General features: G+C 41.9%; 1 protein-coding gene across 1 annotated transcript in view; it reads right to left on the bottom strand.

The window, feature by feature from the left end:
- Nucleotides 1-6,676: 6,676 nt before the first annotated feature.
- The window catches only part of DLEC1 (DLEC1 cilia and flagella associated protein), a 535,808-nt gene continuing 525,709 nt past the window's right edge, over nucleotides 6,677-16,775 (bottom strand). Inside the window, exons 38-39 of the mRNA XM_069211058.1 lie at nucleotides 16,203-16,326; nucleotides 6,677-7,032 (exon numbers count right to left, since the gene is read on the bottom strand). Of these exons, the coding sequence (XP_069067159.1) occupies nucleotides 6,909-7,032; nucleotides 16,203-16,326 (248 nt within the window). The 3' untranslated portion in view covers nucleotides 6,677-6,908. The remainder of the gene's footprint in view (nucleotides 7,033-16,202; nucleotides 16,327-16,775) is intronic.

Below are 16,775 nucleotides of genomic sequence, written 5' to 3'. Positions count from 1 at the left end.
GTTTTCACATATGACCCCCATCTGCTTGCACAGTTCCCTGTACTTCTGTTAGGAACGAGGGCATTGGAAGGAATGTGTAAATGAAGTACTTATGTGAGTGCAACTGTCTATGAATTGGGAGTTCGCTCACAAATGCACATGCCCACCCCCTACCTTACCAGCCTAATGGCAAAGTTGTTGTCCAGGCATCAGGGAGATTTGTATAATATGCCCAAGAATCGTGATTCTAGACAAGTAACTTTTCCACATGTCTCAAGTTGTAAATGTTCATTATTTAACCAAATTAGTAACTGTAATAAAATGGTTTAATGTAAATATGTAAAAATGTACTGGATAGTTTTAGTAGTACCAATTAGTAGTTCTTAACGACATTGGTTTCCTCGACTATATTGTTCTTTATCCAGTGCTTGATAATACAGATGCTTCTGCAATATAAATTTCCTTAATAAAGCACTACAGTACTGCCTGGAGCTAAGAACAGGCTGTATCAAATGCCTTTAGAAAATGTAAACAAAGTCAAAGTCATTCAGAAGAACCCTTAGAGAAATGAAGTTCAAATAGAATTGAAAGGAAGCTGCAAAGAATAAAACCATTCTCTGCAAAGACGATATCACCTTTATGATGCTTTTCACCACCAGTGGAGTGTTCTGGGGTAAAGGCCAAAAATACGTGAAAGTGATACCCCACTATTCACTAATCAGGTACCCTTTGATTAACTTTTACTCATCTGATCAACCAATACTCCTTTGAGAAGATGTAACATGATGGTGGATCCCTGGATGTTCAAGGACTTAAATTCTGGAACACCCTCAATCCTAATCTGAACCAAATATGAAGCGAATCAGGCAATTTTTGAAAACGAAACTATTTAGTTTAATCTTCAAATGAACTGTACATGGTCTTGATTCAGAAGCTGTGACTGAAGACCATTGCATACAACTACTAACGCATCGGGTCTGGTTCGAAGGCCCTGATTATGAGCTAGCGGTAGTGGTATAAATTTACTGACTTAACAAATCACAAGTTAAAGACTGCACGCAATATTTATGCTAAATAGAAAATGTCTGAGGTAGAGTGTTTACTATTTATTACATGTGCTATTTGAACTTCTGATATTTACCAAATGTGAAAAATAATGCATGTGGTAAATAGAACCTAACTATAAGAATGAGAGGTCATTGAATACCAGTAATAATATCTTCAGTCAAAAGCAGATGGTAAATGTTCCTGAAAGTGTAGATAAGGAAAAGTTGTAAAACAAGGCAACAAACTAAGACCAAAACAACACTGCAAAAACACAATACATTCAATGTTTGAGTGGGAAAATACATCACATACACACACCTGCAGTCCTACATAAACAGCTATGGACATGTGAAGCACTCACTGGTTGATTGCAGCAGTTCAAACTTCCACTGACGAGTACAGCAGCATAGATGCAACACTGCTAGGCCACTATATCATGCCATGCAAGATTCATGTTCTGCTACAAGAAGCTATTCAGCATGAGGATTGAAACTAGGCCACCAATTGTAGGAAAGTACCATCTTTCTTGGTATGTTACCCCCAATTTCTGCCTGTTTGTCAGTATGTTTTGCCTTTCTCACTGGGATCCTGCTAGCCAGGACCCCAGTGCTCATAGTTTGTGGACTAATGTGTATGTTGTCAGTTGTGCTTAACTGTGGCACTGAAGTTCTGCTAACCAGAACTCCAGTGCTTATGTTCTCTCTACTTCCAAATTAGTCACTATAGTTTAGTGACTTCATATTCCAATGCCAATTGGCACACTGGACCCCCCTTATAAGTCCCTAGTATATGGTAACTCGGTACCTAGGGCATTGGGGTTCCAGGAGATGCTTATGGGCTGCAGCATTTCTTTTGCCACCCATAAGGAGCTCAGACAAACCTTTCTCCAGGACTGCCATTGCAGCCTGAGTGAAATAGTGCCCACACTATTTCACAGCCATTTTCACTGCACTTAAGTAATGTATAAGTCAATTATATGTCTAACCTTCATTTACTGAAGGCTAGGTGCAAAGTTACTAAGTGTGAGGGCACCCTTGCACTAGCAAAGGTGCTCCTATGCTGTCCAGGGCCAATTCCCTTGACTTTGTGAGTGCGGGGATACCAATACACGTGTGCACTACATAGAGGTCAATACCTATATGTAGCTTCACAATGGTAACTCCGAATATGGCCATGTGAGGTGTCTAAGATCATGGAATTGTCACCCCATTCCAAATCTGGTATTGGGTGGGGCAATCCTCTGCATCCTGGGGGTCCACCATGGACCCCCAGTACTGGCAAACCAGCTCTCTGAAGTTTGCATTGTAGCTCCAGCTGCTGCCACCTCACAGACAGGCTTCTGCCCTCCTGGAGTCTGAGCAGTTCAGTCCCAGGAAGGCAGAACAATGCATTTCCTTTCGGAGGAAGGTGTTGCACCCTCTCCCTTTGGAAATAGGTGTTACAGGCTTGGAAGGGGTAGCCCCCAGAGCCTCTGGAAATGCTTTGAAGGGCACAGATGGTGTCCTCCTTGCATAAGCCAGTCTACACCGGTTCAGGGACCCCCCTAGTCCCTGTTCTGGCGTGAAACTGGACAAAGGAAAGGGGAGTAACCACTCCCCTGTTGATCACCACCCCAGGGGTGGTGCCCAGAGCTCCTCCAGTGTGTCCCTGGCATTAGCCATCTTGTTTTCCAAAGTGTGGGGACACTCTGGAGATCTCTGAGTGGCCAGTGCCAGCATGTGACGCCTCCTGATAGGTGCATACCTGGGTAGGTAGCCAATCTCTCTCTCAGGGCTATTTAGGGTGTCTCCTGTGGGTGTCTCTTCAGATTCAGCGTGCAAGACTCCTCCAGGAATCCTCTGCTTTAGCTTCTGACCATCGGATCAACCGCAGACTGCTCCAGGAATCGCTGTAACTCTAACAAAGTATCCAGGATGACTCCTGTGACCTGCAACTTCAGCGCCAGCCAGCATTTGCAACAGTTTCCAAGGTGTGCACGCTCTTCACCCTGCACCAGAAGAACCGAAGGAATCTCCTGTGGAGTGACAGAGTCACTTCACTGCTACTGCAGGCACCTTCTGCGACGACGACTAGTTCTCTGGGACTCCTCTCCTGATGACGAGCGTGCTCCCTGGAACACAGGTGGTGGACCAACACGACCCAGATTGTCCTAAAGTCCAGCTGTCCAAATTTGGAGGAGATAAGAGCTTGCCCTCCCGGTTTGCGACAGTACCCCTGTGCACCGCGTCATCTCCAACTCCTTGGGATTCAGTGTACTTCTTCTAAGAATCCTTCATGCACAGTGTAGCCCAGGTCAACAGCACTCTATTGTGTGACGCAGAACTCGCTGAGGTGTTCTCCGGCGGCGTGGGACCTTCTTTTGTTGTGCTGCACCAACGGCATTTTGCACCTTCTTTGTCCCCGTGTCCTGGGACTCCCGTGGGTGCTGCCTAGTCATCTGTGGGCTCTCTCCATTGTTGGGACCCCTCTCTACCTCCTCAGTCCGAGTTGAGGCCCCCAGGTCCCTCCTGGGTCCAGGCAGTGCCATTATTTATGCAAACCGCGACCTAGCTTGAACCAAGGCTTCTTGGACAAAGCCAGCGACCCAAACAGCCTGCATCCAATATCTCGACCTGGACCATCTCCTGCACCACGCAGGAACCTGTAGCCATCGTCTTTGGTGCTCTCCTGCAGACTTCTTCTAACCGAAGAATTCTCTTTGGCACCATCTTCTAGGTTGGCAGAGGCTCCTGTCCTTCCTGGAATCTTATGCGACTTCTGGACTTGGTCTCCTCTCTTCACAGGTCTTCAGGTCCAGGAATCCACCATTTGTTGATTGCAGTCTTGCTTGGTCCTTGCAATATCTCTTATCACGACTTGTAGTGTGTCCTGAGGAAATTTGCAGTACTTTACTCCTACTTTCCTGGGCTCTTATTTACTTGCCTGATTTTGGTCTCTGTTGTATTTATTGTGTATAATACTTACTTCCAGAAGGAGTATTGCCTCTAAGATATTTTTTTGGTCTTGTGTCACTAAAATAAAGTACCTTTATTTTTGGTAACATGGAGCATTGTCTTTTATTGTGTATAAGTACTGTGTAACCATAGTGGTACTGCAGGAGCTTTGCATGTCTCCTAGTTCAGCCTAAGCTGCTCTGCTACAGTTACCACTAGACAGCCTAAGCTGCTAGAACACTGCCTACATTTCATTAATAAGGGATAACTGGACCAGGTATAAGGTGTAAGTAACTTAGGTACCCACTACAAACTAGGCCAGCTTCCTACACTAATCAATGGCCTCAAATGATGTAGAATTACATGACAAGAGGGAGGATTGACAGTGTAAGGCTGAAACCTGAAAATATGAGTCAGCTTGAAATCAACAGGATACACAGACTCAATATGAGCACATTGCATAACAAACTTTTGTCATTATGGATGCCCCGGAGACCAACATTAGGATACACTGCTATTGGCCTTCCTGAAAATGCTAGCAGAGCTAGAATTATTTGCAACATACACCACACAAGGAACACTAGTATTGGTGCATGGCATTTCCCAGCCAACATTCAGCAAAATACTCTGCTAAGCAATGGATGCTTTGCAGAGAGTGAGTCAACAGCATATGCAGTTACCCTTGGATACCCACTCAGTCAGTGTCAGCAAAGCGAACCCCTATGCAACAAAGAGATTCCCTGACATCCTCGTGTTAACTGACTGCAGTCATATATACCCTGGTGAACTTATGTAAAAAGTAATAAGCTTGCTACCTACATTAATATGCAAAGGCTGTGTGATCCAGACCTATGTATAGTGAACTGCTCAAACCACAATGCCACGCAATATTCATCATAGCCCTCGAACTACTGGGTACAGAACTTATCCTTCATCATCAAGATAACAATGTATTATGATTATTGTAGTCCAATTTAAATACATGCCAGCAGTACAATTTGGGAGTTGATAGCTTACATATCAGCACAAGCATGAATCAGTGTGAATATGTTTACAAAACCGACCAGTCACTCTTCACAATGATAATGGTTCTAAGCCAAGTCAACTTTTTAACAACCACAAGTGCTTTCATAAAAACTCTCATGTCTCTTACTTCGTGTTTCTTTGACTTTGAGATCTTTCATGTCTTCCAATTCAGATATGATGAGGATTGTCATATTTTTTCCTTCCAATGCCTGAGGTAGAGCTGAACAACCAACAGCTGCCATGCTTTCGTGCTTGCTTGTGCTTTGCATCTCACTTAAGTACCTAGCATTTCAAGGTTTGGTCTGGACCAGTTTTTAATGTTCACAGCATCATGTAGATATGCTGATATGTTATTGAGCATGGCCGGTACCTCCTTCTATAAGCATGCTTTTGATGGTATCTTCAGCATGTGATGGCACACTAAATTATGGGGTTGTTGAAAGCTATTTTGCCAGAGGAAGTGCCTACTCTCCATCGGGATTGTGTTAAACGTCAACTATGTATGAGGCAATATGTCTCTACATAGCACACTCATTCAAGATCAATAAATAGCATTTCAACGGATTAACTCTCTGGAGGTCCTAGTAAAATACACATCCTAAATGTTTATTGAATGAGTTCAAGGTGCAATAGAGAAAGCAAAAATAATAGTCCAAATGCATATCACATCAATAAAGGGAACTAGCTTATGGCTCAGGCAAATGCAGCAATAGCATGACATGAAGGAAAAGTAAAAATATTCTAAGTCCGAATCACGAGACAAAGCAACAAAGCTTCAATCTCAATGTTGCAAAGATTTCCGAAGTATTTCTTTGAGTACGTCAACACAGAGCATTACAAGTGCACACTGGCGTTATGTGCGGTGAACAAAAGAATGAAAACACATGCATTATGATGACTACTTCAGAAAAGAAAATGGGGTTGTGCCCTAGTTTGGGTCTAATTGTGTCAATCACAGGAAAATGCAGCTATGTTAGTGCAGTGTTGTCGTTTCAGTGCAGAAGTGTTTACAGTGTTCAAAATATCAAACACATATTTTGTTGAATCAAGATCAGCTCTAGCAATGTCTAAACACCTCCTTGGCCAGGACTTTCACCTCAAGATCTGTAAACTAGTACTTCCTTAGTGTGCTGGGTTCCATGATGGAAGAGCTTGGAAGGGTTCTGCTTGTGATTATTGAGCAATGTCAATGGATTCTGTATGTTGTGTTGTATGGGAAGTTGGCCACACAAAATGACTGACTGCACAGTCCAAGAAGGAAGTTGTTTATGGGCTTTCGGGTGGATGGGAGAGGTTCCAGAGTTACTTCTGTGTGTTATTACCTTTGGATTTATTTTCTCATTCCATGAACTTTCTATGCATGAACAAGGGCACTTCCTGATGTTTTGTGCATGTGCTATTTATTAGGTGCTGTATCATATTTAACACGTGCTAAACACCGATTCCACGGTACACGTAAACACTCATAATCAGTGTTGTTAAACACATTTTGTTTACTCAACCCTGTGGAATCAGTATTTACTGAATGTGTGAGTTTCGCTGTTTCACCACCAACCTCATAATAGGGGTCTAACTCTCCCTCTTTTGCACCACATGGTTCCTTTGTACTTGTCCTAGAGCTCAGACGTAACCAATGGCTAAATAGAAGACTTTACCAAACTAGCACATAAATATATAAATAACGTTAAAAAGGCGTTTGACTTTTTTTTATTGTCCAATCTGCAATAGTTTACATAGTACAATACATTTTTTACATTTATATATTCAGATGATAAAATGTACAGAACAAAAAGTGTTTTTCTTTTCTCCTGATTGTTCAGTATAAGTAATCATATTAACACATTTAAAGAGGCCAGGGATGTAGACAGCATTATATTAATAGTCTGTGCGGCAGATATGTATATGTAGACACCTCTACATGCACTAAGGGTTACGCATAGCCTCGTATTTCTGATCAAAAGAGCCTCTGCCTTGGATACGTAAGCTGCAGGGCTGCTCTCCCAACATGCCGTGAAATGTCACCTGCGTCTCATATTGAATTGCATTCCTGAAAGAAGAAGAATGTGCTAAAAATTAAACAGGTGAACCGAGCATGTGAACCTCAAGAAATTCTAAATTCAGTTTTTTGTAACCATGATGTAGTAAAACAACACATTTCAAATGATTTTAATCTTAAAAAATACATTGTACAAATATCATTACATTGTGCGGCTTTTAAGCCATTGATGATATAATGGCAACATTCGCAGTGCTTCAGTTAGTATATTTTGGGCTTTTTAAGGCCAAAAAAATAAGCCATAGAACAGCATGCTGCAGAGCGTCAAAAGCAAGGTTGCACTGAATGAATGCTTCAGAGGGAAAGGTTCAGTTACGGAAGTGGGCAGGAGGTTGTTCTCTGGTCTGCTTGGGCAAGAGTACTCCTCACACCATCTAGCCTACAAAGCAGTCAGGAGGGACAACACTGTCTTACAAGTGCTCAAGGGAGTATCCAGAAAATGAAAATAACCTCCACTTTGAAAGAAAGCAAGTGATCTTGACGCACCGCAGAAGACCACCTTTGTCTGTTCCATCCAAGCATCTATACATTCATCATTTTGCCCTTCCACCTACCCGCTGATGTCCACCATTTCACCTTTCCATTCTGACATCCATTTTTTCTTTCATTTAATTTTCAATCTTTGACCATTCCATCCATCCATTGGTCATTCAATCCATTCTTTATGCATTGATCCCTCCACACATCCAGCCACCCTTTATCTGACTTACCCATTCATCAATAAAGCCTTTCATCAATCAATTGATCCTTTTGTCCATTCATCCTTTCAGATTTCCACGTACTCTGCCATCCTTTTGCCCACTCATCCTATCGAATCTCCATTTACTATGCAATCCTTTCACCGATGCAGCTACCCTCTCAGATTTCCATTTGCTCCTTTCATCCTTTATCTAGCCTATCAGATTTCCATTTACTCAGCTATCCTTTCACCCAAACATCCTACCGCTCAGACTTCCATTTACATCCATCCTCTCATCCATTTACTCTTCTATCGTTCTGCCCATCCAGATTTCCACTTACTCAGCAATTTTTTCACTCACCCATCCACCTGCCCTCTCAATCACTCATCCAACAATCGTTTCACCCACCCATCCACCTCCCACTCATCCTCTCACCCACGTATTCTTTCACCCACGCAACCACCTTCTCAGATTTCCATTTGCTCCTTTCATCCTTTATCTAGCCTATCAGATTTCCATTTACTCAGCCATCCTTTCACCCAAACATCCAACCTCTCAGGCTTCCATCCTCTTATCCATTTAACTCTTCTATCATTCTGCACATCCAGATTTCCACTTACTCTGACATTTTTTCACTCACCCATCCACCTGCCCTCTCAATCACTCATCCAACCACCGTTTCACCCACCCATCCACCTACCACTCATCCTCACCCACTTATTCTTTCACCCACGCAATCACCATTTTACCCACCTATCCATCCTTACATCCATGTACCCACCCACCTATCCTTTCACACATTTATCCATCCATCATTTCACCCATAGAGCCAAAATTTCACCACCCGTGCTTTCACCCACCAATTCTTTCACTCATCCATCCTTTCCGTCACCATTCCTTCACCCACTGATCCACCCATCCTTTCACCCACTCACCTTCCATCCTTTCTCTACTATCCACTCCATCCATCCTTTTACCCACTCATCCATCTACCCTTTCACCCAGCCATGCTTTAACCCACTCATCCAACCACCTTTCTGTCGCTTTTATGTCAACAAATCTTTCTTAATTTCTTCCTTATAGCGTAAAATATGAGCTGGGGACCCCTGTAAGTGCGTATATGATTTGAAGAGGTGTTACCACCCACTACTTTTGCCAGACATTGAAGTACTGAAAATGTCAAAAAATTATCTTCTTGAGTCAAAAAAGACAACCCAATATACCCTTGTGTGCTTGGCGAACTATAGAAGAGAAAGTAAAAGTGCCAACAAGGGATTTACTTCAATACACATTTCTAAATACATCTTTTATATATGACAAATAAAACATTGAAGAATTATTTAACTTATACACAAAGGTTGAAAAGAGAAGGCAAAATTATCAAAGCAGTTGTATATGTTTCCAAAATTGTATTTCAAAAAGAGATATCATCCAGCCAGTTTATGGTATCAGTTCAAAGGTTTGCGACACCTGTGTTTGCAAAGCATTTGTACTCCTCATGAATCGCAATAACAAGTGGGGCAGCCCTTTCAACCTCCCTCATGTAAGAAATTGGGTTGTGTGGTTGAACGTAAGCCCTGGTCAGCAGCAACTATACTCCTTTTCAGAGCAACGCACAAGCAAACCCCAAATTAACCTGTGCTCAACCCCATAGTAGCTTGGCACAGAGCAGATAGCCTTAACTTAGAGACAATGTGTAAAGTATTTGTGCAACACTACAAACAGTAAGACAGTGAAAACAAACTACAAAAGGAGCCCACAACAGAGTAAGAATAATAATTTACTTTTGAATAAATAAAACAAGACCAGAACATCAAAAATCCAATTAGTAGAACCAAAGATATTGAATGTAAAAGTTTTTGAAGAAAATAGAGCCAAAAGGTGTAACGTGCCAACTGTGGACATCTGGTCAAAAGTTTAGGCAGACCACAGGTCGGCTACAGGGTCCCAGTTAGGCCCACTGAACAAAAGTATTTAATTCTGGTTTACAGAGCATTGCATGGATTGGTGCCAAGGATGCATTGTGCATCTGAGGAGATGTGCCGCTTCCGAGATGCAGTGAGGCTGCTGTGCGAGCTCCTGCTTTGTTGACGTCGAGAATCTCGATGACAGGGCTTGCAATGTGAAGGGCGGTGTGAGTGATGCTATGCGCAGTCGGGCGGTGATTTGATTCCTAAGAGCTGTGAGGCTACAATAAGGTGTCTGGCGAATTCAAGGCTGCCCATCAACGAGAAATGAAAGGGCCTGCTATGAGGGTGCACCACGCAGTGGTGGTTCCGAGGGTGATGCGAGATGCGGTGATGCGAGCCTTTGTGGAGGGTTCAATCCACGCAGTTGTGGCAATGCGTTGGTTCTGCTCAGGTTGGTGCCATGCAACAGAGGAGATGCACCGGTTCCGTTGAAACCACAGGCTGGCAGAGCACCTTGGGCCCACTTCCAAAGGTCCAGGACTGGGGTGGCACCACTTGGCAGAGTCCAGATGCAGATGCATGGTTATTGGAAGCCTGTTATGGCCCTGATATTTCAAATAAGGAGGCAAGCCAACTGGCCCTTAGAGTCACTCTCATTTCTGGGTTCAAGAGATGCAGGTCCAGTCCTTCTCACCCCAGCAAGAGGGCAGCAGAAAGCAGGCCAACACAGCAAAGGAGGTGTCCAGCAGAGTGCAGTTCAAGAGGGCAGCAGAAAACAGGTCAACACAGCAAAGGAGGTGTCCAGTAGAGTGCAGTCCAGCAGAGTGGCAGTACAGCAGTCTGTCTTCCTGGAAGAGTATCCAGAAGTGTACTGAGGTGGTGGTGTCCTGAGGTCTAATAGCCTGCTGCCCTGGTTCGAAAAGTGGGGGATAGCTTCTAGACAATGGCTTGGAAGTTCAAGGAATTTCCTGCTTTCCCTTTGCCCTGACTCCAGGCTCGCTAGAGTGACAATGCATGGGTTGTTATGTCCTTTGTGTGTGGACAGGATACAGCCTAGTCAAGCTTAAGTGAGGCTGTGTCCAGCTCCCCCGCTCGCAACCTGACAGTGATTGCCCATCAAGTCACACCTAGGCTGCCACTGTGTGAGGCGGTTTAGGAGGAATACACAAAGTGCAGTTGGCAAGTTCACCTGGTCATGTGACCAGAGGCAGGCCGCAGGCACCAAATTGCTAAGACAAAAAAATACCAACTTTCCATAAGTGGCATTTTCAGAATTACAATTTAAGATCTGACTTCATCATAAGTTAGGATTTGAAATTAAATTGTGATTCCTGAGACACCAAACATGAACCATTTATCTCTTCCCATTTGGAACTTACACTTATTCAATAAGAGTTCTTCACTATCAGACCATGCAAAACTTAAAAGAACATATCCTATTTTTTAAATACATTGCACCCTTCCCTCTGGGCTATCAAGGGCCTCCCCTAGGGATGACTTATATTTATCAAAAAAGGTTTCGGCCTGGCGAAAGGTTTATTTTGCCAGGTTGAAATGGCAGTTTAAACTGCACACACACACACTCGGCAATGGCAGACCTGAGACATGTTTTAAAGGGCTACTTAAATGGGTGGCACAACCAATGCTACAGCCCCACTACTAGCAGTTAATGTACAGGCCCTGGGCACATGTACGGTCATGCTACTAGTGACTTGTAAGTAATTTAAATATGTCAATTGGGTATAAGCCAATAGTAACATGTTTAGAGCAGAGAGCACAAGCACTTTAGCACTGGTTAGCAGTGGTAATGTGCGCAGAGCCCTAATACCAGCAAAAACGAGGTCTAAAAAAGTAGAGGAGGAAGGAAAAAAGTTATGGGGAATAACACCCTAAGGTGACAGGTCTAACTCCTCATTTTTTCAGTTTGTAATTAGTCAAAAACTACACTTGAGGTAAGATTTATAAATGGGGATACGTTTACAAAAATTGAAAAAAGAGAAAGGTTTGTAAAACTATTTTTGAAGAGTTAGCTGTGGTCTCAGGTACCTCTGCCTCCTGAAAATGTTTTTAGGCCATTCACGAAGGGGAAGGGGCACCTTAGGGACCCATTCCTGTTTGCAAAGAGATACCACCTCCTTTGAGGTTCAATAAATAATGTTTTGCAACTCCATTTCAGTTGCCGAAAATTAATAAATTACCATGAGGAATTGCTATTTGGAAGGGACGTCCTAAATATGCCCTTTACAAATATAAATACCTTCCATTTAGTGATTTGGGGCCAGATGTACGAAGCTTTTTTGCATTCACAACGGACTGATTCACAGACTCGGGCTGTTTGTGAACGAAAAAGGCATTTTCAAATGTACAAAGGCAAAATTGTAATTCAGAACCTGTTACCTTATTGCAATTTGGGATTGCAAACAGTATTTGGAAGGGGTGTGTTTAGGGCCTCCTTTCCTAATAACAATTTACGTCAGTATGGACAAATGTTTTATGGCTGAACTGTGGTTTCAAAACCTTCACATTTTACCACCAAATTAGCGGTAAGTCATTAGCAAAAGGTAGGGTGTCCCCGTGGGACCACTTCCTGTTTTCGAATGCAAAATATATATATATTTTTAAGAGCAGGCAGTTGTCCCATGGATCACTGCCCACTCTTGAAAAATGAAACAGAAATTGTTTCATTTTTTTCCTAAATATATCTCTTTTCTTTTAAGAAAAATGAGCTACATTAAAAAAAAGATTGCTTTATTTGGAAGCAATCACAGACATGGTGGTCTACTGAGTCCAGCAGGCCACCATCCATGTGATATTTTAGATTGTCAGTGGGTCGCAAACTTAGACCGACCTCATTAATATTCATGAAGTAGGTCTATTTGCAATCCACTGGGGATCTCTGAAACTGTAAAACACACCATCGTACATTAGTGTTTGAAATAACAAATTGCAAAAATCGCGATTTGGTAATCCCAAACACTAAGCTCCGTCCATCTGGCCCTTGGTAACAAGCTACTGAATCGCTACATGGGTAAGTACATTTGTAAACTACATTATTTTGTTGCAAACCCTGTGATTTACCGAACTGCAGGGTTTGTAAAAAGAAAATGCTGTAGTACATCTCGTCTCGGTGCAATGAGGCTTACTCTTCTGCAGTCACAAAAATTGTCCTTTTGTGAATGTGAGGCTTTTCAATCGTAATAGAATTTAGTGCATCGGGTAGTAGGGCTTACAGCAGCAAAAGAACTCGGGCAAACTGAAAACTAGATTTTAAAGCAAGAAAAAAACCTCTACATGTTCTATAGAACTAAGGGGAAAAAAATGTATTTTGAAGCACAAGAGGTAAGACTTGCTTATTAACACAACATCATTATGACTCATAATTCTTTTATAATTGTATGAGAGGCATCAAAATATTCTGGCATTTCATGAGGCCTAATTCGAGGGTTTTGGTAAGACTTTATTATATGAGAACTTGATAGAAAATAGATTATTGGGTTACATCATAAACGTAGCACTGCAGCCCCGACGGTGCATGGAGGAGCAACCTTTCAGGCTCATCTTTAGTGAGCCCGCATTCTGCCCAAGGCCAATGGAAATCTGTGAGATATGGGAAATCCAAGGTCCCCCCCCATCACATTCTGCAGGGGCCCCTTACCATTTTGCTTTACAGTACTGGTTTGGATAAGGACCTCAAAACTAGTAATGTGTCTCTTTTGACAAGTGCAAAGTGGTATTTTATTAAATCTCCCCAAATGTTAACATTGTCTGGCACCAAGCTTTAAATCATCCCATATCTATTTACTGGATTGTCAGACAACAAAAATATTTTCAGTGTACAACATCAGGTCTGATGTTTGGTACATGTCAATAAAGTCTTGTTTTTGTTAGAATAATTTAGTGCAGACTATTCTGTACATGATGTTGTTAAGACCACTCTGTTCTATGGACTTTGAAGTGATTTTGAAAAATGTACTAAACTCGAGAGGTCATTGATCAGTGCAAGGCCATGGTCACACAGGCCGGCTTTAGCGCCGCTGGCTTCAGGTGCGAAAATCATTTTTGGTGCCCCCCCATGACCTTCTCCTAGGATTCCTTCACTACCACCGTGCAAAAGTGCCCCTCATCTTTCTCTAGCCCCTCTTTTACATTCATTTAATTTGTTTAAAGCACTGGTAAATGCTGGCTTTACTAATAACAATGTATGTCTACCCAAACAAACCCTTTCTAGCAACATTAGGAATAGATAATGAAAGACTGGAGGGAAAAAACGTAATTCCTAACCTATTTGATGCAGTTTGCATGCAGCTCTTTGATGACAGCTTGTAACAGTCACCGTTCTATATTAGGGTTGTATCTTATGAACTGTGGTAACAAATTAATCTCTGTGACAAAAGCAGTAATCCACTCAGCTATCCACATAAAAGATAGATCTCTGGGAGCGTCAAACCTGCCACTAGAAAAAACTCTGATCGCTCTCTCAAGCTGGAATATTAATCACAAGAGACATGCTGCCTTAAACTTAAAGTTGGACACCCAAGAAACTCTGCGGCAGGTCTTTTTAAATCGCTAGTTACTGCTAAATAGAGCACCCCATGCCCAGGTTGGCACCCAGTACGGCTGCACCTGTCACACTGCCCTAAAGCCGACCCTGCGGTCACGGGCCAGTAGGTAGCAGAGGGAGGAAACTGAGGATATTATTATTATTAATATTTGTTGAACAACTGGTCATGTAGGATTTTAAGGAAACAAACGCATCGAATGGTAGAATATTTTGGTAACTTATAGTCTAATTATGTTTGAAGGAGGTTGTATGCCCTTTGGGTTGTCAAAGAGATATGTATTGTTTTGGTTAATTCCATCCATTTATCTTTCCCCTCAAAGCATCCTCCCCCTATGCTAAATACGTATGATATTACAATTTTTAGCCCACTTTTAGCTATCGTTCAAACTCATACCCAAAACATTCTTACATTTTCTAACACGCAGGTTTTACCGTAGTGGACCATTTCACCCAGTACCCTTGACGCAGTGATTGTTCTCACAGTGAGATTGGCGCTCTCATAAATTAATAGGATGTTTTAGATTCCATTTTATCATAGACAGAATTTCACTGGTGAAATTTCACTAGTCAAAGGCCACAATCTAAAATTAAATGTGTCCTTCTAACCAACATGGTGCATTATTGTGCATCATTAGGTCGTGTGGGATTATGCCCACTGTCTATATGCTTTTAAAATATCTTTAAAACATTGCCACTCTGTATGTTGTTTCATAGAAACCTTTTAAGCACGCTAGATTGAAAAGAGTCTGCTTTCATTACTTATTTTTAATGTCACTCTATCCTTGAATCTGTAGATCACAGGGCCTTGTCTTGGATGCCCATTCAGCACCATTTTCATTCACAGAGGATGCATGCTATGCAAAAGCTAATTTCGTCCTTTCATGCTTGCATTACAATCTTTAGTATGCTGGTTTTATGCAGTACTTGGGCTAAGAGCGGCAAGTCAGAATTCAATTGAGGCAAAGGAAGATACAATCTTTTACATCTCAGTGGCTTAGAGTCTCAGTCAAAGGTCCAAAAGGTCTCAACAGTTTTTCTCCATATTTGTTTCAGTGGGTTGAGGAAAGAAACCTACATGAAGGTGCCACACAAACAGATTTCTTTGAGATCTGTTGAAGAGTCACTGTGGGTTCTTAAAGGATCCGGAAACTGCAGATGATAGAAGTACCTTTCATCCTCATTGTCATCACCCTTCTTGCTGGTTTGAAATAACTGGGGAAAAACACGTTTGTCCCTCATACTAACCTTTTCAGAATTATTGAGTGGTAAAACCACTGGTAAACTACCATTATCCGATCCTGTATTTTTCTCCCACGTTTTACCTTCTGTCGGGGAACAACTTGTGGTTTTGATTTTATATCATGTTAAAACTGCATATTTCCTCAGGCAATGCCTAAGCCTATAGGGATTTGCACAAGTATTTGCTACATGTAAACAAGTGCCTTGCACCCAACTGAGAATCTAAAACAGACAGCAAACATTGTTTGAGACCAATTTTAAGTTTTCCACAGCTCTATGAATAAGGATGTCAGTATACTGTATGACATGGCCCAACTAAAGGATATGAACAGTCTCCTTGTTGAACTTTAGCACTTGGGATGCCTCAGGGTAACCTTGGTTACCATGCAAGCTCTAAATTTCATCCATTCTTTTTCTGGTTCAAGAAGAGTCAAGACTCCAAAGAATGCCATTCTCCTTGTCTGGTTGGAATGTTTCCTCCCGTTGAATAAATTCAAAGTGATCTTGAAATTGACCACATTAAGGACAGTGCCATCACCTGAATAGCTGTTGGTTTGCCACAACAGGTCTGATCCTTAAGTGCAGTTTCCCAGACAAAGAGACAGGGTCATTGACTGACCCAGGAGATTAAACTGCTGTCTCAGAGGATGGTTAAGTTCACCAATACTCAGTTTTAGTTATGAATTTAAAGGCATGATTCCTGAAAAACGTAATTGATCTCAAAATATCTAGTGAAAAGCAAATATTCAGTTGCAAAAAGTAACATGTTACCTTGCAGTAAACGTAATCAATAATGCTTCTTTGCTAGCTGAAAGGTGGGTCACGTGTGCTTCAAGCATTCCACGAGTAGGGGAGATGCTAAATGTTTTCTTCTCATTGTGTCTTTCTTGTTCATCTAAAGCAAAATAGAAGTAATGTTAGTAGTAATTCAGTGACATCTAATCTGTGAGTCTAACAATTTTCCTAGTATCAATATATAAAAAAGTGAAAGGCAAAATATTAAAATCAAATCTTTGTTTACCATTGTATTTGTTGCAGCTAAAAGTGCCTTAATTTGATGGAACCTGCAAAATCCATTTTTACAGCTGAATTATAGTGAATGTGTGCTGTTAGAAGAAGGGGACTAGCACTATAAAAATTAAAAAACAAAAGGCAACCTTTGAGGTGGAGGGGTTGGATGTGAGTTAAAAAACACATCTTCCTCAACTTCCACCCAAAATGCGGCGTAGGGACAACACCTCCAGGCCAAACACGTTACTTACCTTCGGTAAAGTCGTTTCAGGTAGAGAATCTATTTAACCACAGGTTCCTCACCTTGTGAATATCACAATTGCCAGACTCAAT

This window comes from Pleurodeles waltl, chromosome 10 (assembly GCF_031143425.1).
Source record: "Pleurodeles waltl isolate 20211129_DDA chromosome 10, aPleWal1.hap1.20221129, whole genome shotgun sequence".
Taxonomy (NCBI): domain Eukaryota; kingdom Metazoa; phylum Chordata; class Amphibia; order Caudata; family Salamandridae; genus Pleurodeles; species Pleurodeles waltl.
Note: the sequence above shows the minus strand (reverse complement) of the source record. Positions and strands in the feature narration are given on the sequence as shown.